The 26,339-nt window shown below is 45.7% G+C and overlaps 1 protein-coding gene across 1 annotated transcript in view; it reads right to left on the reverse strand.

Moving 5' to 3' along the window:
- Window positions 1–4,417: 4,417 nt before the first annotated feature.
- The window catches only part of LOC135524827 (mitochondrial import receptor subunit TOM70-like), a 30,043-nt gene continuing 8,121 nt past the window's right edge, over window positions 4,418–26,339 (reverse strand). Inside the window, exons 2-12 of the mRNA XM_064952683.1 lie at window positions 21,742–21,915; window positions 21,224–21,350; window positions 20,288–20,397; window positions 13,033–13,181; window positions 12,307–12,514; window positions 10,122–10,256; window positions 9,796–9,903; window positions 9,348–9,464; window positions 7,155–7,252; window positions 6,482–6,604; window positions 4,418–5,284 (exon numbers count right to left, since the gene is read on the reverse strand). Of these exons, the coding sequence (XP_064808755.1) occupies window positions 5,131–5,284; window positions 6,482–6,604; window positions 7,155–7,252; window positions 9,348–9,464; window positions 9,796–9,903; window positions 10,122–10,256; window positions 12,307–12,514; window positions 13,033–13,181; window positions 20,288–20,397; window positions 21,224–21,350; window positions 21,742–21,915 (1,503 nt within the window). The 3' untranslated portion in view covers window positions 4,418–5,130. The remainder of the gene's footprint in view (window positions 5,285–6,481; window positions 6,605–7,154; window positions 7,253–9,347; window positions 9,465–9,795; window positions 9,904–10,121; window positions 10,257–12,306; window positions 12,515–13,032; window positions 13,182–20,287; window positions 20,398–21,223; window positions 21,351–21,741; window positions 21,916–26,339) is intronic.

Consider the following 26,339-nt stretch of genomic DNA (forward strand, 5'->3'; position numbering starts at 1 on the left):
AAGTTGATAACTATATGATAAGTCAACAGCTATAAGGCACTAGTTTTGGGCAGTCTACAGGGATGACCTATGGACTTCTGGGAAGATAACTGGTGAGTACTGTAGCTGTCGAGTCAAAGGCCTCAACGTAAATGTTCAACTTTACTAATGTTGGTATTTTTGCTCGGACCCTTAAACGATCATAGCATAAATCCTAATTGGATGTTCCGTTGTGCATGTGCGTATATGCTTACACAAGAGTGCATGTCAAGGGAAGGAAACCAAGTATCCTGGCAGACTACAACTTGTTCAGAATGAGTCTGACATAATCAGGTAATTTTCAGGTCAATGCCTGGAGGTCAGTCAGAACTGGTGTCGAGGGAGTCTGTAATGGTTTTACTACGAATCACTGTCTTCCACTATTGTAGTGGCGATAGGTATGCAGAAGTATATTTCATAGCTATGTTATCCACGGAGGAGCTAACCTCATGACGGAAGTATTCTTTAAGTATTGGACCAGTCGTACGTGGTGTGATCTGTCCTCCTGAATGGAGGATTCTATTTATTAGAGTGGCATGTGTGTTAACCATTGGAAGAGTGCTCTGGAGATTCCCTTCCCCTTGTTGCACTCTGAGTGACTCCTAACTACTCTGTCGCTGTTGTCAAAGGAAATTTCATTGGTAAGGTCTCTAACGTTCTTACTGATTGTAGCTGATCTGACTGTTGCTGTCATTGGTACTGTTACTCAAGGGGACCAGTTATCCTACCGATTTATTCTGAAATATTATCCTACCGGAACACATGATTAGAGCATTTTACTAGTTGTATTGTAGTTGAACCTACACATGGCAAAGCATGAGTATTTTTGCCATTTGTTTGAGGTGGAATTCCAATGGACTTCAGTTACGACCAGTGTGGTACACCTCAGTAATATCTTAGATGTGTTCTAAGATTATCCCCGTCTAGGGGCCTGTCTGCTCCTCACAGTTCTCACAGGGGAGTTTCAACTAGATTTGTTTTTTGGTCTGGCGGCCTCGTCCAGTGATTCACATAGTCTTGACCTCCCCACCAACCTCGATGAGGCTCATCATGGGTCTGGTCTACTATTCGCCCCCTTTGTGTCTCAGGACCCCCCCCCCCACACACACACCAGCGGGTGGTGTTGGTGTCCGAGGCACAAACGAAAAGATCGGACCCTGTGTACGAGTTGTTAGCGGCCTCGTTATGAGAGTGACTGTAATTTTTCAACCAAATCTCCTGGTGTTTGTGCTTCAACACCCTCAGTGGCTGCCGAGGTCACCACAGCGTCCGTGTGTGGCAACCTCTTCAGTACCTGTGAACTGAGATGAGGATATCTGTCTGTGATATCGCAAGGTGTTTCACCAGTGGGAGTCATCGGGTCAGTTGCTGGACTGACGCCATTAATGTCATTGTACAAAGTGGAAGGTGTATCATCGGAAGCAGAGTACACTCTGTGCATCAATGTATTTACTGCTGAGACAGCCGCAGTGCTTGCAGGAGTGTCCGAAGGGCAAGAGAAGTTCATCTCAACTACCGTATTGCACGACTGCAAGGAGGGAAGTTGCTCATTCACAGAGACAGCTGGCTCAGTATCATGAAAATAATGGTCAATCAGGTTTGCTGATGGAATGTGTCGAGATATCGTAATATCCTTTTGGATCGGATTCTGCACCTAGAGGTTTCGAGATGTCTTTTTCCCAAGGGGTGCTTTCGATAGATACCCCTCATGAAAGACTGCATTGCAACTAGCGTTAGGGGGAAACAGTGCGGTAAGTGGAGAAGGCACTGTAGCCTGTGACCATACCTGGTTGGTTTTCCAATCCATCAGTGGGAGTAACCGATTAATCAAGTCTGCGCCGAGTAGCAGGAGTACAGATTCAAGGCTGGTAACACATTGTGAACGAGAGATATGTCCTGGAAGTTTCAGCATGACTCTCAATGTGAGAGGCGGGGTAGTCTGGGTGACCCCTCGAAGACTCGTGTCGCATCATTCCACTGTTTACCAATATTTAGTTGGTTTCAAAGCCCTTTTTTTTTGCATTTTCCAATTAAGAACATTCAAAACAAAAGTGAAAAGATATTAGACAACGATGGGACAAAGTGACAGTCACAGACGAGCGTAACAAATAATAATAATAATTATATATACAAACATACAATAAGAAAAAAATAGTTCAAAGCCCTTTTTGAGATCATTTAACAATGTTTGAAAGATATTTGAGCGATATTGCCACGCCCGAATCAATTAGCGCATGACAAGTTAAGCAGTCCTCCAGGACTGTTTCCAGGTATGGGCGTTTAGATTCGTGTTTAGTGGACATATTCCCCACAAAGTGGAGTGGTCATTCGCAACGACGTGATGTGCCAACTCTGTTCAAGGTTAAAGAAGATCGACTTTTCGAATTTTGAGTGGGCTTGGCTTTAACAAAGTGTTTGACCGTTGTCTTCTCAACCTTTGTATCAGAGTCTATAGACAAAGCCTGTGGGCTTGTTTCCTGGATAGGGTCTCGAGTGAGAGAAATTTGAACGTCCCTGCTATGGGTGTTAATTCTTGCGGACCTGGTGTCCGGTAATTCCCTGTCTAGTCCTTGTGACTCATCTTTAACCCTTTCCTCAAATTTTTCTCACTTTAGTTCTTCAAGTAGTGGAACTTCTGGAGAACATTGGTTTACGTTTTGATCATCCTTCAACCCTTTGTTACCCTTGTGCACTGACACTTTGTGTGGGTTGGGTGCAGGAACGTAGCGAACAGGTTGATTGTAGCGGTACAGTTATTTAGACCGCGGAGGTTATTGGAATCATGGTACAAACCGTTGTTGTGCGTCATCTCTCAACGCTCCAATACCTGATAATGCACCCTCTGAGTGGAGTGAGTGCTCCTGGTCAAACTTCAAAACAGAGTGGTCAGAGCTCTTAGCGTTGCGAGCTTTTGATGCCTTAAAAGCTGTGCTTGCGAACTCTCTGAGTAGTAAGATGGGCAAGCCAACGTGGGCTGCAGGGCCCAAGTAAGTAATGAAGGTTGGATACATGTTTGACAGAAACATTTGTTTGAATGGTAACAGCTCGTCCATTCCGGTTTCAGTGAGTAGGCCAAAGTAAGCTGAACAAAGCCTGTAAGCTTGTGGGTGTTCGTTCTGAGCTTGTTTGACGGTGTTAGCCAGTAAGCTATCGTGTTTGTGAGTTACAGAACAACTGAATTCTAATTTTAAAGCTATGGCAAGTTTAGCGTAGTCATTTGTCAAGGTATTCTGTGCCAAGCGAGCGGAGAGGGTTGTTGGCCAAGAGGCACCATATTACTCAATGCCGAATGGCCAAGAGGAGAAGACTGAGGGACACTCGAGGGAGGCAAAGTCTGAAACCTATCGTCTTTACTCATTTGAGTACAGGGCTCCAGTTGCTTGGATGGGTAGTGACGCTGTAGAGTGTGACCATTCTGGACTTCCTCCACATGGTACCTAAGGGTCCACTTGAGCGTTTAGAGTACTGATTTTGGACACGTGAGTGTCGCACTTGCTCCCTTCGGTCTCAAACTTATCTGTCATGGTTTGCAGATAGAGGTCTTGAGTACGGAGCAAGAGATTCAGTGATGAGATTTCCTCCGCTTGCTTAGAAAGCAATATTTCCATCTTCATCACCCGAGTTCTCTCATTATTCATTTGGTCAGCGACTTCAATGAGTTCTGCTGATTTGTCATCCAACTTAGTCATTGTGTTCATTAACTGATCATCTTTGGTCTGCAGTATGTTGAGTAGAACCTCGTTACTTTGAGTAACGTTCAACAAAACTGCATGCATGTTATCAAGTTGAACTGTTTGGAGATAACTCGTCAGATTTGGCTAAAATGCTTGCTCGCTACCCTAACTTCCTTTCATGGGGAACGATGTGCTTGGCCAGATAGTTAACATTAGCCTTCTACATCTAGTTACATATTCAACTTCTATCCTCTCAGGCCAGGAGCACAACAATGTATGAATGAATGGTGGGATCAGCATTATAATCATTAGCCAGTACGGATAATTACTTAAAACCGCAAGTCCAAACCCCTATCTCCATCCATGGATAATTTAGGAAAAGGACAATTTTAGGTAGCTAGCTAGCCACCGGAGGACATCACAACGAGATGCAACAATTCAAGTTTCTGTCAGTGAGGTATGCTCTCAATGTCCGTTGAACACTTTTTTTATGGTGCGCCAGGACTTTTCACAGTTGAGCTCAACGCTAAACTGGCTAATTTGGTATACTTTTTTATCAAGGGAGGTCAAACGATCTCTGGCTTCCCTTGCCTTCAACGCAACAACGTCATACTCGTTTGGACCAGATGGCATCAAATACATGGCCTATACACAGAGACAGCTGTTTCGCTCACTCGGATGCTTTCGAATTGAAGGAAAATTATATAACACAGAGGCAAAATAAATAATTTTGTTTTTTTTATTGGTCAATTTTTTTGGGGAAGCCTGGCTTCCCTTGGCATCCATGAATACACACCACTGGGTGTGAATACTCTCTGTAGGCACTGTATGATGGCATACCTGCCCCCTGCAAAATAAAAGTTGACTGAGCCTGAAAAAAATATTAAAATAATTGTCCCTTCTGACTTTTTCGGAATCTACAAGCAGCTGGGAAAACAACCACATAAAAATAGAAGCGGTACATTTTGAGAATTGCTGAATTAAAGCTGTCATTTTAGCTCTAAATGTTCATTCTTATTCAGTCTAGCCTTTCCAAAATGGCCAGATAGTTTCAGAAACAGTATTTCAGCACGAGCATTAACATGTACTTAGAAAGAGAAATCTCACATGCTGTACAGAATATATAAAAAAGAAAAACAGGCAATCCCCCAAAATAAACAACACTTTAGGACCCCAACTTCCCCTGGACTCGCTTATCCCACACATTGTCATATCAGCTGCAGCATTACACCAAACACAGACATCCATCATTACACACACACATTTGACTAACATTTTAATCCTGCATTTAAATTTGCCATTCAATGATAATGTTACGTTATCTCGAGGATATGGAGGTGTCTGGACAGGAATATTTGTTAGAGAACAAGAAGAATAGAAACATATATAGTAGCAAATGAACAGTCCATTAGAACTCTATACAGGTCTGTGTGGAGAGTTACAGCGTGGGTGGCTTCAGCCCGTACTTCCTGGCTACCTCAGTCTGGGCGTAGGCTGCATCACACAGTGAGTAGAGGTGGGCCATCTCCATCTCTGACTTGGCCAGGTTGATGGCCTTGTTGAACATGTCTATCGCTTTTTCCAGGTTTCCCCTGAAATGAGAGGGAAGTTTATTTAAGTGTCAGTAAACATTGGCAAAAAATAGTAATTCAATTGTTTCCAGCAGCAGTTACAGTCACCAACGCTCTGGAAAAAATGAAAACAGCCTAACCAGCTCTGCTATGGTGAGTAAAATGATCTGTGAGGTGTCCTCTCATTTGTGTCTGGAAGTAGCTAGCAAGCTAGCCAACGTTGGCCAGTTAGTTTGGGTGCTTGACTACAGCTGTGAGGTCATAAAGCTTGGATCAACCCTACTCCTCGGCCAGAGGGTCTAGTGTGGGCGCTCTGAATGCTCCGAGAGCGAAATTCCCTGAATTTCTGAACGGACAATCTGACAACACTCTATATTTACGAACACCCAGAGCGCACTCTGGCACTCCAGATTAAATTTACGAACACACCCTAGATATAGTTTTTACATGTGTCTTATGTATTTTATGAGATTACATTTTATGTATGTGTCTGGATATGTACTGGATGCCCCTGACCTATCCAAGATGTTCTGGATGCCCCTGACCTATCCAAGATATTCTGGATGGCCGTGAATTTAATTGATGCAATATGTTCTGGATGCCCCTAATCCAAGATGTTCTGGATGCCCCTAATCCAATATATTCTGGATGCCCCTAATCCAATATATTCTGGATGCCCCTAATCCAAGATGTCCTGGATGCCCCTAATCCAAGATGTCCTGGATGCCCCTAATCCAAGATGTCCTGGATGCCCCTAATCCAAGATGTCCTGGATGCCCCTAATCCAAGATGTTCTGGATGCCCCTAATCCAATATATTCTGGATGCCCCTGACCCTGTCCCATAATTCATCTCTGTATTATTATTATGTAAGGTAATAATTTGATACATACTATAAATGCAACTGGGCTACAGAAAAGCCAAGAGTCATTTTAAAACTGAACTAAATGGCTTTTTTTTTCATGCTGCATAAATACAAAAAATATATAAAGTAAAGCAAAACCTTAAATGCCTGTGAACCTTATACATTTTAAATGTATATACCCCTGTGTATAAAGTTAGTATTTTTTTGTACACTGGGTTGGAAAGTAGGACTATTTTTTTTATATATTTGTTGTTAATGTAAAAACATTTATAAACGTACCAATATGTTATTTAATGCCTTCTTAACGAAACTAAAGTTATTACCGGGAAATATTTGAAAAAGTATTGAACTAACCTCTGAACCTCAATAGTGCCCATGGTTTCATAGGCAAAGTCACATTTGTTGTCGATCTCAATGGCCTTGCTGATGAGGTCCAGGCCCAGGTCCAAGTCCTGCTTCCACTGGAGCTGCAACAACCTGACACACACACAGGAATTAGCAACTTATTGGACTATCACTAAAACATTACTCCTGATCTGCCGGCCACTTCCCCTCACAACCTCATCACACCAGGGGCCTCATTTATAACTATTGCGTAAATCTAGCACTACATATCTGCGTGCACGAAACTGTGCGTACGCATGGTCTACAGTTTCCGGGAGGATAAGCCAATCCTCATGTCAAGTTCAATTTTTATAAATGCCAACTTTTGCGTGAAAACGGGCACACACATGTTTTGCGGCATTATTAAACAAAGTTAATAAAATTAGGCACCAAGGATGCCTCTCAGGGACGCCCCTCCCATCCACCTCATCTCGGGGACGCCCCTCCCATCCACCTCATCTCGGGGACGCCCCTCCCATCCACCTCATCTCGGGGACGCCCCTCCCATCCACCTCATCTCAGGGACACCCCTCCCATCCACCTCATCTCGGGGACCAGGGCCACCCCTCCCATCCACCTCATCTCGGGGACCAGGGACGCCCCTCCCATCCACTTCATCTCAGAGACGCCCCTCTTAACTCACCCCTTGTGGACGTATGTTGTGGCGTTGTCTGGCTCCAGGTCAATACACTTGTTGTACATCTGATCTGCCTTGCCAAACTGCTGCTGGTCAGTCAATGCCTGAATAACACAGGGGAGATGTTTCAGGATGATTCACATACTCAAGTACATTTTAGGACACATTTTACTTAATAAAACAACTCAAATTGTCAGAAGAGATTTGAAGTTCTGTTAAACAAGAAGTTTTTCAAGCAGCCATAATCTACTGCAGATAAGATGTGATTTATTACTAGAACCTGGGTGGTTCCAGCAATGAATGCTGATTGGCTGAAAGCCATGGTATATCAGAGGTATGACAAAACAAGTATTTTTACTGATCTAATTAAGTTGGTAACCAGTTTATAAAAGCAATAAGGGTGCATGTGATATATAGCCAATATTCCACGGCTAAGGGATATACAGTGCCTTGCGAAAGTATTCGGCCCCCTTGAACTTTGCGACCTTTTGCCACATTTCAGGCTTCAAACATAAAGATATAAAACTGTATTTTTTTGTGAAAAATCAACAACAAGTGGGACACAATCATGAAGTGGAACGACATTTATTGGATATTTCAAACTTTTTTAACAAATCAAAAACGGAAAAAATGGGCGTGCAAAATTATTCAGCCCCCTTAAATTAATACTTTGTAGCGCCACCTTTTGCTGCGATTACAGCTGTAAGTTGCTTGGGGTATGTCTCTATCAGTTTTGCACATTGAGAGACTGACATTTTTTCCCATTCCTTCTTGCAAAACAGCTCGAGCTCAGTGAGGTTGGATGGAGAGCATTTGTGAACAGCAGTTTTCAGTTCTTTCCACAGATTCTCGATTGGATTCAGGTCTGGACTTTGACTTGGCCATTCTAACACCTGGATATGTTTATTTTTGAACCATTCCATTGTAGATTTTGCTTTATGTTTTGGATCATTGTCTTGTTGGAAGACAAATCTCCGTCCCAGTCTCAGGTCTTTTGCAGACTCCATCAGGTTTTCTTCCAGAATGGTCCTGTATTTGGCTCCATCCATCTTCCCATCAATTTTAACCATCTTCCCTGTCCCTGCTGAAGAAAAGCAGGCCCAAACCATGATGCTGCCACCACCATGTTTGACAGTGGGTATGGTGTGTTCAGGGTGATGCGCTGTGTTGCTTTTACGCCAAACATAACGTTTTGCATTGTTGCCAAAAAGTTCAATTTTGGTTTCATCTGACCAGAGCACCTTCTTCCACATGTTTGGTGTCTCCCAGGTGGCTTGTGGCAAACTTTAAACAACACTTTTTATGGATATCTTTAAGAAATGGCTTTCTTCTTGCCACTCTTCCATAAAGGCCAGATTTGTGCAATATACGACTGATTGTTGTCCTATGGACAGAGTCTCCCACCTCAGCTGTAGATCTCTGCAGTTCATCCAGAGTGATCATGGGCCTCTTGGCTGCATCTCTGATCAGTCTTCTCCTTGTATGAGCTGAAAGTTTAGAGGGACGGCCAGGTCTTGGTAGATTTGCAGTGGTCTGATACTCCTTCCATTTCAATATTATCGCTTGCACAGTGCTCCTTGGGATGTTTAAAGCTTGGGAAATCTTTTTGTATCCAAATCCGGCTTTAAACTTCTTCACAACAGTATCTCGGACCTGCCTGGAGTGTTCCTTGTTCTTCATGATGCTCTCTGCGCTTTTAACGGACCTCTGAGACTATCACAGTGCAGGTGCATTTATACGGAGACTTGATTACACACAGGTGGATTGTATTTATCATCATTAGGTCAACATTGGATCATTCAGAGATCCTCACTGAACTTCTGGGGAGAGTTTGCTGCACTGAAAGTAAAGGGGCTGAATAATTTTGCACGCCCAATTTTTCAGTTTGTGATTTGTTAAAAAAGTTTGAAATATCCAATAAATGTCGTTCCACTTCATGATTGTGTCCCACTTGTTGTTGATTCTTCACAAAAAAATACAGTTTTATATCTTTATGTTTGAAGCCTGAAATGTGGCAAAAGGTCGCAAAGTTCAAGGGGGCCGAATACTTTCGCAAGGCACTGTATACAGGCACTGCGTCGTGCATAAGAACAGCCCTTAGCCATGGTATACTGGCAATATACCACACCACCTCAGAGAGACGGTGTTGACAGCGTACCTGACAGGTGAGACAATGTTAATGACAGAGTGCACCCCTACCTGTGCATACAGAGCGTATCCTTCAGCACACTTAGGGAACCTCCTGACGATGTCCTCAAAGCCGTCCATGGCCGTCTGCACCTGGGACTGGCTGTTGCCAGTGTATGCCTGCCTGTACTGGACACACAGACTAGCTGGTTAACACACATTTAGAATGCTGCATACGGCACCAACCTTAGAGCGCTGACTAACTAACTTTCTCCCAGTTCATTAACAGCATATTAGTCTCAGCTAGGCTGTATAAAGTGGATAAGACAGTCCATTCACAAGAGCACGTCTTTACAGCAGGCATAGCCAGTAGGATGAACCTTTTAACATGAACACTCCAACACATCCCAAACCTACACTAGAGGACAGAGAAACTGATCAGATTCATGTTTATAACAGATATCCATTATATTAGTGAGCACTAAACCTACAGTCAGTACTCACCATGATCCATACTCACCAGGGCGAAGCCTTTCTGAGCCTGTGCCAGAGCAGAGTCAGGTCTGAGCAGGATGCACTCATCAAAATCTCGGACGGCCTCCTCTACCTGGTCCAGAAGGATCTTCAACTGAAGGGGAAACACTTCGGTCTGTTAGTGTAAACCAATGGCAATGATGTGACTTAATGCATCTTACTGTTTACTTGCAAGTTAGCCCCAAAGGGCATCCTATTCACCCCATTCCTAATTTAGAGGCCTATGGGCGCTGGTCAAAAGTAGTGCACTAAATAGGGAATAGGGTGCCATTTGGGCAGGGACATAAGGGATAGTGACAGAGACTGCCCTACCTGTCCCCGGTGGTGGTAGACATCTGCGTTGCGCGTGTCGATCTCAGCGGCCATGTTGAAGTCCTGTGTTGACATCATAGGCTGCTGCTGCTGCATGTACATACTGCCACGCTTGATCAGAGCATTGGCCCTGAGCTGCAGTACCAGGACAGAGACAGGACAAACACAGGGTTTCAGTCAGAGCATTGGCCCTGAGCTGCAGTACCAGGACAGAGACAGGACAAACACAGGGTTTCAGTCAGAGCATTGGCCCTGAGCTGCAGTACCAGGACAGAGACAGGACAAACACAGGGTTTTAGTCAGAGCATTGGCCCTCAGCTCGCAGGACTAAGAGAAAGAAGAGCTGCTTGCTATGGAATCCTAGAAATGGAATGACTATATTAAGAAGCAAAGTTGAAAGTAGACTCATTCTTGTTTGGAACAATGTGTTGACAGCCATACCATCATACTAATAGCGACAAACCGAGAGGAGGAGCAGAGATGCTAATAGTGACTAACCGAGAGGAGGAGGAGCTGTTAATAGTGACTAACTGAGAGGAGGAGGAGCTGTTAATAGTGACTAACCGAGATGAGGAGCTGCTAATAGTGACTAACCGAGAGGAGGAGCTGAGCTGCTAATAGCAACTAACCGAGAGGAGGAGCTGAGCTGCTAATAGCAACTAACCGAGAGAGGCGGAGCTGCTATTTGCGACTAACCGAGAGAGGGGGAGCTACTAATAGCAACTAACCGAGAGGGGAAGCTGAGCTACTAATAGAGACGAACCGAGAGGAGCAGCTGAGCTACTAATGGCGACTAACCGAGAGGAGGGGGAGCTGCTAATAGCGACTAACTGAGAGGGGGAGTTGCTAATAGCGTCTAAACAAGAGGGGGAGCTGAGCTGCTAATAGCGACTAACCGAGAGGAGGAGGAGCTGAGCTGCTAATAGTGACTAACCGAGAGGAGGGGAGCTACTAATAGCGACTAACCGAGAGGAAGAGGGGCTGAGCTGCCAATAGCGACTAACCGAGAGGAGGAGCTGAGCTGCTAATAGCGACTAACCGAGAGGAGCAGCTGAGCTACTAATGGCGACTAACCGAGAGGAGGGGGAGCTGCTAATAGTGAATAACCGAGAGGTGGAGGAGCTAAGCTGCTTATTGCAACTAACTGAGAAGAGGGGGGGCTGAGCTGCTAATAGTGATTAATCAAGAGGAGGAGCTGCTAATAGCGACTACCCGAGAGGGGGAGCTGTGAGGAGCTGCTAATAGCGTCTAAACGAGAGGGGGAGATGAGCTGCTAATAGCGACAAACCGAATGGAGGGGGAGCTGCTAATAGCGACGAACTGAGAGGGGGTGCTGTTAATAGCGATAAACCGAGATGAGGAGCTGCTAATAGCGTCTAAACGAGAGGGGGAGCTGAGCTGCTAATAGCGGCAAACCGAATGGAGGGGGAGCTGCTAATAGCGACTACCCGAGAGGGGGAGCTGCTAATAGTGACAAACCGAAAGGGGCTGAGCTGCTAATAGCAACGAACTGAGAGGAGGGGTTGAGCTGCGAATAACGACTAACTGAGAGGGGGAGCTGCTAATAGCGACTAACTGAAAGGAGGAGCTGCTAATAGCGACTACCCGAGAGGGGGAGCTGCTAATAGTGACAAACCGAAAGGGGCTGAGCTGCTAATAGCAACGAACTGAGAGGAGGGGTTGAGCTGCGAATAACGACTAACTGAGAGGGGGAGCTGCTAATAGCGACTAACTGAAAGGAGGAGCTGCTAATAGCGACTAACTGAGAGGAGGGGTTGAGCTGCTAATAGCGACTAACCAAGAGGGGGAGCTGCTAATTTGCGTCTAACCAAGAGAGGCTGAGCTTCTAATAGCGACTAACCGAAAGGGACTGAGCTGCTAATAGCGACTAATCGAGAGAGGCGGAGCTGCTATTTGCGACTAACCGAGAGAGGGAGCTGCTAATAGCGACTAACCAAGAGAGGCTGAGCTGCTATTAGCAACTAACCGAGAGGGGCTGAGCTGCTAATAGCAACTAACTGAGAGGAGGAGGAGCTGAGCTACTAATACCAACTAACCGAGAGGAGGAGGGGCTGAGCTGCTAATAGCGACGAACAGAGGACTAAACGAGAGGATTGGGGAGCTGCTCATAGCGACTAACTGAGAGGAGGAGCTGAGCTACTGGACACCAGCTCATTTCCACTACCTTGACGTTGGCGTCCTCCATGTTGATGACCCGGTCCAGATCGGGCTGGGCGCCGGTGGCGTTGCCAATCAGGAGGTAGAAGGTTGCCCGTAGCAACAGGGCCTCAGCAGTGTACCGGCCCCCAGACTCCACCTCCTTAGTGCACTCACTGATGATCTTATCATAGTTCTCCTCCTCCATGTACTGCTTGGCCTTCAGATAACCAGAACTATGGACAGGTTAGAGGTTAAGGACGGGGTTAATGTACTGCTTGGCCTTCAGATAACCAAAGCTATGTTGAACCCTGGTACAGTCACTAATTCAGTGTGTTGAACCCTGGTACAGACATTAATTCAGTGTGTTGAACCCTGGTACAGACATTAATTCAGTGTGTTGAACCCTGGTACAGACGCGAATTCAGTGTGTTGAACCCTGGTACAGACGCTAATTCAGTGTGTTGAACCCTGGTACAGACGCTAATTCAGTGTGTTGAACCCTGGTACAGACGCTAATTCAGTGTGTTGAACCCTGGTACAGACACTAATTCAGTGTGTTGAAGCCTGGTACAGACACTAATTCAGTGTGTTGAACCCTGGTACAGTCACTAATTCAGTGTGTTGAAACCTGGTACAGACACTATGGCTGCGTTTATAGGGAATAGTGTACCATTTGGAACGAAAATGTAGTTTTTTATTTATCCAGAGCAACATACAGGACAGGAAGTGATACCACAGTGTGACCTCTGACCTTTCTGTGACCTCTGCGGCCTCGCCCTCGTTGTCCTTGTCCTCGTCCTTCTTCTCACCCTTCTGGAGCGGTTGGGAGATAATGTCATCAGTGAAGGAGCTGAAGTAGGACTTGATGAACTGAGGAGAAGGCATCAGGGGGTCGCGGTTCTGGAGAGAGAAGACATGATGAATTGAGGGAGGGAGACGGCGAGAAGAGAGCGGAGGGAAAGAGAGCGAGAAGAGCGAGGCAGGAGGAATTGAGAGAAGAGAGGAGAAAGAGGGAGACTTGAACTGAGGACAAATCATCATAGCGCTCACCGTTCTGAAGAGAGGAAAGAGAGGGAGACGAAAGAGGGAGAAGAGCAGAGCGAGAGAGGTAACGAGAAGAGGGGGAGAGGGGAGAAAAAAAGAGGGAGAGATTTGATGAACTGAGGAGAAATCATCAGGGGCTCACGGTTCTGCAGAGAGAGGATTTGAGAAAGAGAGGTAAATGAGCAGATGAGCTCCTGAATTGTTCAGCAAGTTTTTACAAAAAGATAGATTTGGGGTTGCATAAACTTGATGTTTTTTTTTTATATATATATATATATATTTTTTTAACAAGGACATACAGCATACGGCCCTCCACAACATTTCACTCCAAATCAAAACTTGAAACCTTTAACCTGATTTTGTAAGGATTTTTATTACCAAGAATTCTTACTGCAAAGGACTATCCAGCTTACTTCCTGACAAACCAACAACCATCAAAAGAAGCACAACAGAAACACGAAAATATCATCCAACTTGGAACTGAGTAAGTAATGTTAGTCAAGCTACTTCGAAAGCCTAGAAGGAAAATAACATTACAATAATCTGTAGCTATTTAACTTTATAAAGACTGAATGCTAAGTAAAAGGCTACCAAGCTTGCTAGGACAGAACAGACCCGGCTGCAACATTAATTAGCAGTGAAGTGAGAGGTGTGAAGCCCCTGAGCCCAACAATGGCAGCAGAGTTCCTCCCCCACTCAAATGCAGAGGCCTCTTTGGCACCCTGCTCCATGGCTTCCTTCGGTACAGAGGTCACCACAGTACAGTACCCCTTGGATATAAAAAATAAGGAACGGAAAGAGTACAATGAGAAGCTCCTCATGGAAAATCCAGAGACGCTTGATGCTGACTGCTACAAAAATGGGAACGTAAGCAACCTAACCCTTAACACGGACAATCCCTGGGCATGGCACATAGCTATACGAGCCAACTACCCCTCTTTTAAGAGAGAGGGTATTGGTGGAGGGTGGAACATCAGAATAGTGTAAAACGAGGACCCTGAGACAGACACCCTCTGTTAACCTGTACAACAATGGAACAGTGGTTGTGCATGGCAGCTTTATACATTTCCAAAAGGACTTCCACAGAATCAAAGAGAGAGCACGGCAGGAGAAGCTTTCTCTTGGTGATTCTCCCCCACCCAGAGAGCACGGCAGGAGAAGCTTTCTCTTGGTGATTCTCCCCCCACCCAGAGAGCACGGCAGGAGAAGCTTTCTCTTGGTGATTCTCCCCCACCTAGAGAGCACGGCAGGAGAATCTTTCTCTTGCTGATTCTCCCCCACCCCGAGCGAGTTTGATCACACCTCTTCAAACTGTCCTGCAGATGAGGATAGCCACTCCCCCATCACTGGACCTACTTGCGAAAGTATTTTTCCTATTTTGTTGATTTACAACCTGGAATTAAAATAGATTTCTGGGGGGTTTGTTTCATTTGATTTACACAACATGCCTACCACCTTGAAGAAATATATTTTCTTGTTTAACAAACAAGAAATAAGACAAAAGAAAACATGATTTTTGTTGTACAGCAATCTTTAAGTCATACCACAGATTCTCAATTGGATTGAGGTCTGGGCTTTGACTAGGCCATTCCAAGACATTTCAATGTTAAACCACTCAAGTGTTGCTTTGGCAGTATGCTTAGGGTCATTGTCCTGCTGGAAGGTGAACCTCCGTCCCAGTCTCAAATCTCTGGAAGACTGAACAGGTTTCTCCTCAAGAATTTCCCTGTATTTAGCTCCATCCATCATTCCTTCAATTCTGACCAGTTTCCCAGTCCCTGCCGATGAAAAACATCCCCACAGCATGATGCTGCCACCACCATGCTTCACCATGCTTCACTTTGGGGATGGTGTTCTCAGGGTGATGAGAGGAGTTGGGTTTGCTTATTTTTTTCTTTAAGCAATAGCTTTTTTCTGGCCACTCTTCTGTAAAGCCCAGCTCTGTGGAGTGTATGGCTTAACTTCTCTAGAGTAGGGGGCAGCATTTGAAATTTTGGATGAAAAGCATGCCCAAATTAAACGGCCTGCTACCCGGGTCCAGAAGATATGATATGCATACAACTGGTAGATTTGGATAGAAAACACTAAAGTTTCCAAAACTGTTAAAATAGTGTCTGTGAGTATAACAGAAGTGATTTGGTAGGCGAAAACCTGAGAAAAATCATTTTTTGGGGAGGTTTGAAGTTTTCTATTCGATGCCATTACAGTATCCATTGACTTAGGACTCAATTTGCATTTCCTATGCCTTCCACTAGATGTCAACAGTCTTTAGAAATTGTTTCAGGCTTGTATTCTCATAAATGAGGGAGTAAAACCAGTCTGAATGAGTGGACCCTGACGTGTCAGAGAGGTTTTTAATGCGCAATCCCACGCTGATCCTCAACACAGGGGCCCCTCAGGGGTGCGTGCTTTGTCCCCTCCTGTACTTCCTGTTCCCCCACGACTGCATGGCAAAGCACGACTCCAACACCATGATTAAGTTTGCTGACGACACAAAGGTGGTAGGCCTGATCACCGACAACGATGAGACAGCCTATAGGGAGGTGGTCAGAGAACTGGCAGTGTGGTGCCAGGACAACAACCTCTCCCTCAACGTGATCAAGACAAAGGAGATGATCGTGGACTACAGGAAAAGGAGGGCCGAACACGCCCCTATTAACATCGATGGGGCTGTAGTGGAGAGGGTCGAGAGTTTCAAGTTTCTTGGGGTCCACATCGCCAAACACACCAAGACAGTCGTTAAGAGGGCACAACAACAGCGTTTCCCCCTCAGGAGACTGAAATGATTTGGCATGGGTCCCCAGATCCTCAAAAGGTTCTACAGCTGCACCATTGAGAGCATCCTGACCGGTTGCATCACCGCTTGGTATGGTAACTGCCCGGCATCTGACCGTAAGGTGCTACAGAGGGTAGTGTGTACAGCCCAGCACATCACTGGAGCCAAGCTTCCTGCCATCCATACTAGGCGGTGTCAGAGGAAGGCCCCAAAAATTGTCTGAGACTCCAGTCACCCAAGTCAGACTGTTCTCTCTGCTACCGGTACCGGAGCGCCAAGTCTAGGTCCAAAAGGCTCCTTAACAGCTTCTACCTCCAAGCCATAGGCTTGTGGGCTATACTCTGCCTTGTCTCAGGATGGTAAGTTGGTGGTTGAGGATATCCCTCTAGTGGTGTGGGGGCTGTTCTTTGGCAAAGTGGGTGGGGTTATATCCTTCCTGTTTGGCCCTGTCCGGGGATGTCATCGGATGGGGCCACAGTGTCTCCTGACCCCTCCTGTCTCAGCCTCCGGTATTTATGCTGCAGTAGTTTATGTGTTGGATTTTCTCAATGGCAGTATTAATCTGATCATTTTTGTACCCCCTCTCACAGAATTTTCTTTGCAACTCAGCCATATTTATGTAGAAATCTGACTGTTTTTTTCTAATTATTTTGATTAGACAGAATTGGCTGTAGGGCTAAGTGTTTTTCAAGGGAAGCGGATTACAGCTATCAGCCCTCAACAAACTGTTACGATCAGTTGGTTTCCTGTAAAGATCAGTGTATAGAACATTATCCTCACACAAAATCAGAACATCAAGGAAACTGATTTGACGTATGTCAGACTGCATAGTAAATCTCAGATGCTCAGAACAGGAGTTAAGAAAAGCATGGAACGCCTGGAGCTGTTTTGCATCACCCCTCCATAGAACAAAAATATCATCAATATACCGTTTCCAAATAATGATGTAAGGCAAGAAAACATTTGAGAGGATTGAGAATTGACTGTTTCTCCATGTAACCCACATACACATTAACATAGTTAGGAGCCATAGGGGATCCCATAGCAGTACCCTTCATCTGAATAAATACATAATTTAGAAACATGAAGTAGTTGTGTCTGTGAGTACAATTTCAGACAATGTTATAATGCAGCACTGGAAGGTAGTTCATTAGGGTCACATTGCAGAAGAAAATGTTCCATAGCTTCAATACCGCCCTCGTGTGGAATATTAGTGTATAATGACTCAACATCAAAAGTAACTAACAAAGTATTCTCAGGGAGAGGATCAAGAGATTAAATAGAGATCATACTGCTGGTGTCCTTTAGGAGGGGAGCTGTTCTGAGACCATACTGCTGGTGTCCTTTAGGAGGGGAGCTGTTCTGAGACCATACTGCTGGTGTCCTTTACAAAGGAGGGGAGCTGTTCTGAGACCATACTGCTGGTGTCCTTTAGGAGGGGAGCAGTGCTGAAACCATACTGCTGGTGTCCTTCAGGAGGGGAGCAGTGCTGAAACCATACTGCTGGTGTCCTTTACAAAGGAGGGGAGCAGTGCTGAAACCATACTGCTGGTGTCCTTTACAAAGGAGGGGAGCTGTTCTGAAACCATACTGCTGGTGTCCTTTAGGAGGGGAGCTGTTCTGAGACCATACTGCTGGTGTCCTTTAGGAGGGGAGCTGTTCTGAGACCATACTGCTGGTGTCCTTTAGGAGGGGAGCTGTTCTGAGACCATACTGCTGGTGTCCTTTAGGAGGGGAGCTGTTCTGAGACCATACTGCTGGTGTCCTTCAGGAGGGGAGCTGTTCTGAGACCATACTGCTGGTGTCCTTTAGGAGGGGAGCTGTTCTGAGACCATACTGCTGGTGTCCTTTAGGAGGGGAGCTGTTCTGAGACCATACTGCTGGTGTCCTTTAGGAGGGGAGCTGTTCTGAGACCATACTGCTGGTGTCCTTTACAAAGGAGGGGAGCTGTTCTGCGAGTGGTCTAATAAAAAAGTCAACAGAAGTAGATAGTGGGCCGTTACTGCATCAATGCCCGCTACAATAGGGCGCCCTGGAGGTTGTGTAACATTCTTGTAATTTCGGCAAAGTATAGAAAGTGGCAATGGTGTTGAAAAGCCAAAAAGTCATGTTATTTTTTGGTGATTTACCCTGAACTTAATTACCCATCTCGGACAGTAAAGAAAGTGTTCTGAAATTGGTAATTTCTTGTGAAAGGCGTTGTCAAGCAGTTGTCTATGACACTAATTTACATTATAACTGTCCTATCCAAGAGTACAACCGACCCACCCTTATCAACAGGGGGGTAAAGACTGATGTATCAGACTGTACAACAGACCCACCCTTATCAACAGGGGGGTAAAGACTGATGTATCACTGTACAACCGACCCACCCTTATCAACAGGGGGGTAAAGACTGATGTATCACTGTACAACCGACCCACCCTTATCAACAGGGGGGTAAAGACTGATGTATCACTGTACAACCGACCCACCCTTATCAACAGGGGGGTAAAGACTGATGTATCACTGTACAACCGACCCACCCTTATCAACAGGGGGGTAAAGACTGATGTATCACTGTACAACCGACCCACCCTTATCAACAGGGGGGTAAAGACTGATGTATCAGACTGTACAACCGACCCACCCTTATCAACAGGGGGGTAAAGACTGATGGGGACCCACCCTTATCAACAGGGGGGTAAAGACTGATGTATCACTGTACAACCGACCCACCCTTATCAACAGGGGGGTAAAGACTGATGTATCACTGTACAACCGACCCACCCTTATCAACAGGGGGGTAAAGACTGATGTATCACTGTACAACCGACCCACCCTTATCAACAGGGGGGTAAAGACTGATGTATCAGACTGTACAACCGACCCACCCTTATCAACAGGGGGTAAAGACTGATGTATCACTGTACAACCGACCCACCCTTATCAACAGGGGGTAAAGACTGATGTATCACTGTACAACCGACCCACCCTTATCAACAGGGGGTAAAGACTGATGTATCAGACTGTACAACCGACCCACCCTTATCAACAGGGGGTAAAGACTGATGTATCACTGTACAACCGACCCACCCTTATCAACAGGGGGTAAAGACTGATGTATCAGACTGTACAACCGACCCACCCTTATCAACAGGGGGTAAAGACTGATGTATCACTGTACAACCGACCCACCCTTATCAACAGGGGGTAAAGACTGATGTATCACTGTACAACCGACCCACCCTTATCAACAGGGGGTAAAGACTGATGTATCACTGTACAACCGACCCACCCTTATCAACGGGGGGGGGGGTAAAGACTGATGTATCACTGTACAACCGACCCACCCTTATCAACAGGGGGGTAAAGACTGATGTATCACTGTACAACCGACCCACCCTTATCAACAGGGGGTAAAGACTGATGTATCACTGTACAACCGACCCACCCTTATCAACAGGGGGGGGTAAAGACTGATGTATCACTGTACAACCGACCCACCCTTATCAACAGGGGGGTAAAGACTGATGTATCACTGTACAACCGACCCACCCTTATCAACAGGGGGGTAAAGACTGATGTATCACTGTACAACCGACCCACCCTTATCAACAGGGGGGTAAAGACTGATGTATCAGACTGTACAAAAGACCCACCCATATCAGCAGGGAGGGGGTAAAGACTGATGTATCACTGTACAACCGACCCACCCTTATCAACAGGGGGGGTAAAGACTGATGTATCAGACTGTACAACAGACCCACCCTTATCAACAGGGGGTAAAGACTGATGTATCACTGTACAACCGACCCACCCTTATCAACAGGGGGGTAAAGACTGATGTATCACTGTACAACCGACCCACCCTTATCAACAGGGGGGTAAAGACTGATGTATCACTGTACAACCAACCCACCCTTATCAACAGGGGGGTAAAGACTGATGTATCAGACTGTACAACCGAAGTAGACTTTGTCCTCGGCTTTGTCTTTTTTGTCTTGGTTGAATTTCCTCGAGTTTAAGCTCCTTTATTTCTGAGAGATGTACTTCCTCACCTCCTGCCAAATGTATAACCATAGAGACATATTTCCCACAGATTACACAGACCAACAGAGAAGGAGAAACTTTCAGAGCAGTTAAAACGCAACATTACTCAATGTCTTCAGTAAGGAGCAGCAGGAGAGCTGGAACATCCTCTCACCTTGTATTGGTCTTTGGCCTTCTCCTTCCCCAGCAGTTTTAGGACTTTGTCTGCTAGCAGCATACTCTGCTGGTTCTGGAAGGCCTCCAGGATACACACCGCTGTCACATCTACAGGAACAGGAGGGGGGGATATATGGGGGTTCCCTTGTTATCTACAGGAACAGGAGGAGGGGGGGATATGGGGGTTCCCTTGTAATCTACAGGAACAGGGGATATGGGGGTTCCCTTGTCATCTACAGGAACAGGGAATATATGGGGGTTCCCTTGTCATCTACAGGAACAGGGAATATATGGGGGTTCCCTTGTCATCTACAGGAACAGGGAATATATGGGGGTTCCCTTGTCATCTACAGGAACAGGGAATATATGGGGGTTCCCTTGTCATCTACAGGAACAGGGAATATATGGGGGTTCCCTTGTTACTTGACCTGCTGTGGTATCACGTGCCTTTAAAGGAGATCACGTTCCAACTGTCACTCTATTCCCTATATAAAGCACATTTGACCAGGGACCACACGGCTCAACTGTAGTGTACTATATAGGGGATAGGGCCCTGATCTAAAGTAGTGCACTATATAGGGAATAGGGCCCTGGTCTAATGTAGTCCACTATATAGGGAATAGGGCCCTGGTCTAAAGTAGTCCACTATATAGGGAATAGGGCTCTGGTCTAATGTAGTGCACTACATAGGGAATAGGGCTCTGGTCTAAAGTAGTCCACTACATAGGGAATAGGGCTCTGGTCTAAAGTAGTCCACTACATAGGGAATAGGGCTCTGGTCTAAAGTAGTCCACTACATAGGGAATAGGACTCTGGTCAACAGTAACAAGTCTGAGCTAAGCCCCGCCTTCCAGGCACTCCCTCTTGTTATCCAGTGTGTGTGTGTGGGTCTACCTTCCATGTAGTTCTTGTTATCCAGTGTGTGTGTGTGTACCTTCCAGGCACTCCTTCTTGTTGTCCAGTCTCTCCAGGGCCTTGGCCCTCCTGAACAGGGCCTTTATGTAGCGTGGATTAATCACTACAGCCTGGGTACAGTCCTGCACCACCTCTGTCCACTTCATCTGGAAACAGACGTGGTTAACACACACAAACACACAGGGACACACATGCATTCAACAGTTCTAAACTATAAACACGTGGTGGCTGGTGACACGTGGAAACCAGAGGAAACAGCATCAAACACGTGGTGGTCTGGTTTCACTGAAACAGCATCAAACACGTGGTGGTCTGGTTTCACTGAAACAGCATCAAACACGTGGTGGTCTGGTTTCACTGAAACAGCATCAAACACGTGGTGGTCTGGTTTCCATGTGTTTGATACCATTCCATCAATTCTATTCTAGCTATTACTATGAGCTGTCCTCCCCTCACCAGCCTCCACTGCTATAAACCCACATGAACACATACAGAGCATTATAATGAATGGTTGCCAAGGTGATAGTTGCCACTAACCTGCTGTTCGTAGGCAGCAGCTCTGTTCTGGTAGAAGGTGGACAGGTCTGTCTGGTTGTCTCTAGGACACAGACCGATGGCCTCTGTGTAACACTGGATGGCCTGCTCATACTTCCCAGCCTTGAAGTACTTGTTACCCTTGTTCTTAGCACCCTGGGCCCGGTCCAGAGGACTCTACAGGATGGAAGGGAGGGAGACAGAGTTAGTGGCACCCTGGGCCCGGTCCAGAGGACTCTACAGGATGGAAAGGAGGGAGAGTTAGTGGCACCCTGGGCCCGGTCCAGAGGACTCTACAGGATGGAAAGGAGGGAGAGTTAGTGGCACCCTGGGCCCGGACCAGAGGACTCTACAGGATGGAAGGGAGGGAGACAGAGTTAGTGGTGAAACACATGAGAACAAAAAGGATTGCCATGTTGTATTGTTAATTGATGGCCACATTGTTTCCACAGCAATTAAATTAAAAGCACAACTATGTGGATCGCTGTGAGGCATGTTCTGATTCACAACTCATAGGTTACCATTACCATCTACAATGAGTGGACAAAACATTAAGAACACCTGCTCTTTCCATTACAGACTGACCAGATGAATCCATGCAAAAGCTATGATCCCAGAATGATGTCTCTTGTTAAATCCAATTTGATCCGTGTAGATGAAGTGGAAGAGACAGGTTAAAGAAGGATTTTTTTAGCCTTGAAACAATTGAGACAATTTCACTTTTGATTAGGATCCCTATTAGAGCTTGTTGCGAAAGTAGCAGCTACTCTTACTGTGGTCCACACAAAACATGACATAATACAGAACATTTAAAGACAAGAACAGCTCAATGACAGAACTACATACATTAAAAAAAGCAGCCCACATATCAACACATACACAAACTATCTAGGTCCAATAGGGGAGAGACGTTGGGAGGTGTTGCTTTATCTGTTTTTGCTCGTCATCTGACCGTAAGGCGCTAGAAGGTCGTGCGTACGGCCCAGGACGTCACTGTGGCCAAGTCTCCTGCCATCCAGGACCAGGCGGTGTTAGAGGACGGCCCTAAAAATTATCAAAGACTCCAGCCACCCAAGTCATAGACTGTTCTCTGTGCTACCGCACAGCAAGCGATACCGACACACCAAGTCTGAAACCAAAACCCTGAACAGCTTCCACCCCCAAGCTATAAGACTGCTAAATAGTTGGTTAAATAGTCAGTCTGGGTAGCTATTGGTTATCTGCATTGACCCTTTTTTCACTAATCTCTTTTGACTCATCACATATGCTGCTATTACTGTTTACTATCTATCCAATGCCTCGGCACTTAATCCCTACCTATATGTACATATCTACTACCTCAAATACCTGGTACATAGCCATGTTATTACCTAGTACTCCCCGTATATAGCCATGTTATTACCTGGTACTCCACGTACATAGCCGTGTTATTACCTGGTACCCCCCCCCCCGTACATAGCCATGTTAATACCTGGTACCCCCCCCCGTACATAGCCATGTTATTACCTGGTCCTCCCCGTATCCAGTCATGTTATTACCTGGTACCCCCCCGTACATAGCCGTGTCATTACCTGGTACTCCCTGTACATAGCCATGTTATTACCTGGTACCCCCCCGTACATAGCCATGTTATTACCTGGTACTCCCTGTACATAACATAGCCATGTTATTACCTGGTACCCCCCCGTACATAGCCATGTTATTACCTGGTACCCCCCCCGTACATAGCCATGTTATTACCTTGTACCCCCCGTACATAGTCATGTTATTAACTGGTACTCCCCGTACATAGCCATGCAGGGTAGCCTAGTGGTTAGAGCGTTGGACTAGTAACCGGAAGGTTGCGAGTTCAAACCCCCGAGCTGACAAGGTACAAATCTGTCGTTCTGCCCCTGAACAGGCAGTTAACCCAGTGTTCCCAGGCCGTCATTGAAAATAAGAATTTGTTCTTAACTGACTTGCCTGGTTAAATAAAGGTAAAATTAAAAAAAAAAAAAAAAATTAACTGGTACTCCCTGTACATAGCCATGTTATTACCTGGTACTCCCCGTATCCAGCCATGTTATTACCTGGTACTCCCCGTATATAGCCATGTTATTACCTCCCTGTATATAGCCATGTTATTACCTGGTACTCCCCGTATATAGCCATGTTATTACCTCCCTGTATATAGCCATGTTATTACCTGGTACTCCCAGTATATAGCCATGTTATTACCTGGTACTCCCCGTATATAGCCAAGTTATTACCTGGTACTCCCCATATATAGCCATGTTATTGCCTGGTACTCCCTGTACATAGCCGTGTTATTACCTGGTACCCCCCGTATCCCCCGTACATAGCCATGTTATTACCTGGTACTCCCCATATATAGCCATGTTATTACCTGGTACTCCCCGTACATAGCCGTGTTATTACCTGGTACCCCCGTACATAGCCATGTTATTACTTGGTACTCCCCGTATATAGCCATGTTATTACCTGGTCCTCCCCGTATCCAGCCGTGTTATTACCTGGTACTCACCGTACATAGCCGTGTTATTACCTGGTACTCCCCGTACATAGCCGTGTTATTGCCTGGTACTCCCCGTACATAGCCGTGTTATTACCTGGTACTCCCCGTACATAGCCGTGTTATTACCTGGTACTCCCCGTACATAGCCGTGTTATTACCTGGTACTCCCCGTACATAGCCGTGTTATTACCTGGTACTCCCCGTACATAGCCGTGTTATTACCTGGTCCTCCCCGTACATAGCCGTGTTATTACCTGGTACTCCGTGTAAATAACCATGTTATTACCTGGTACTCCCCGTACATAACCATGTTATTACCTGGTACTCCCCGTACATAGCCATGTTATTACCTGGTACTCCCCGTACATAGCCGTGTTATTACCTGGTACTCCCCGTACATAGCCGTGTTATTACCTGGTCCTCCCCGTACATAGCCGTGTTATTACCTGGTCCTCCCCGTACATAGCCGTGTTATTACCTGGTCCTCCCCGTACATAGCCGTGTTATTACCTGGTCCTCCCCGTACATAGCCGTGTTATTACCTGGTCCTCCCCGTACATAGCCGTGTTATTACCTGGTCCTCCCCGTACATAGCCGTGTTATTACCTGGTACTCCCCGTATATAGCCATGTTATTACCTGGTACTCCCTGTATATAGCCATGTTATTACCTGGTACTCCATTTATATAGCCATGTTATTACCTGGTACTCCCCGTATATAGCCATGTTATTACCGGGTACTCCCCATATCCAGCCATGTTATTACCTGGTACTCCCCGTATATAGCCATGTTATTACCTGGTACTCCCCGTATATAGCCATGTTATTACCTGGTACTCCCCGTATATAGCCATGTTATTACCTGGTACTCCCTGTATATAGCCATGTTATTACCTGGTACTCCCTGTATATAGCCATGTTATTACCTGGTACTCCATTTATATAGCCATGTTATTACCTGGTACTCCCCGTATCCAGCCATGTTATTACCTGGTACTCCCCGTATATAGCCATGTTATTACCGGGTACTCCCCATATCCAGCCATGTTATTACCTGGTACTCCCCGTATATAGCCATGTTATTACCTGGTACTCCCTGTATATAGCCATGTTATTACCTGGTACTCCATTTATATAGCCATGTTATTACCTGGTACTCCCCGTATATAGCCATGTTATTACCTGGTACTCCCCGTATATAGCCATGTTATTACCTGGTACTCCCGTATATAGCCATGTTATTATCTGGTACTCCCCGTATATAGCCATGTTATTACCGGGTACTCCCCGTATCCAGCCATGTTATTACCTGGTACTCCCCGTATATAGCCATGTTATTACCTGGTACTCCCCGTATATAGCCATGTTATTACCTGGTACTCCCCGTATATAGCCATGTTATTACCTGGTACTCCCCGTATCCAGCCATGTTATTACCTGGTACTCCCCGTATATAGCCATGTTATTACCGGGTACTCCCCATATCCAGCCATGTTATTACCTGGTACTCCCCGTATATAGCCATGTTATTACCTGGTACTCCCCGTATATAGCCATGTTATTACCTGGTACCCCCCCGTACATAGCCATGTTATTACCTGGTACTCCCTGTACATAACATAGCCATGTTATTACCTGGTACCCCCCGACATAGCCATGTTATTACCTGGTACCCCCCGTACATAGCCATGTTATTACCTTGTACCCCCGCATAGTCATGTTATTAACTGGTACTCCCCCATACATAGCCATGCAGGGTAGCCTAGTGGTTAGAGCGTTGGACTAGTAACCGGAAGGTTAAGTTCAAACCCCGAGCTGACAAGGTACAAATCTGTCGTTCTGCCCCTGAACAGGCAGTTAACCCAGTGTTCCCAGGCCGTCATTGAAAATAAGAATTTGTTCTTAACTGACTTGCCTGGTTAAATAAAGGTAAAATAAAAAAATAAAAAATAATTAACTGGTACTCCCTGTACATAGCCATGTTATTACCTGGTACTCCCCGTATCCAGCCATGTTATTACCTGGTACTCCCCGTATATAGCCATGTTATTACCTCCCTGTATATAGCCATGTTATTACCTGGTAC

The sequence above is a fragment of the Oncorhynchus masou genome, chromosome 31 (genome assembly GCF_036934945.1).
Source record: "Oncorhynchus masou masou isolate Uvic2021 chromosome 31, UVic_Omas_1.1, whole genome shotgun sequence".
Taxonomy (NCBI): domain Eukaryota; kingdom Metazoa; phylum Chordata; class Actinopteri; order Salmoniformes; family Salmonidae; genus Oncorhynchus; species Oncorhynchus masou.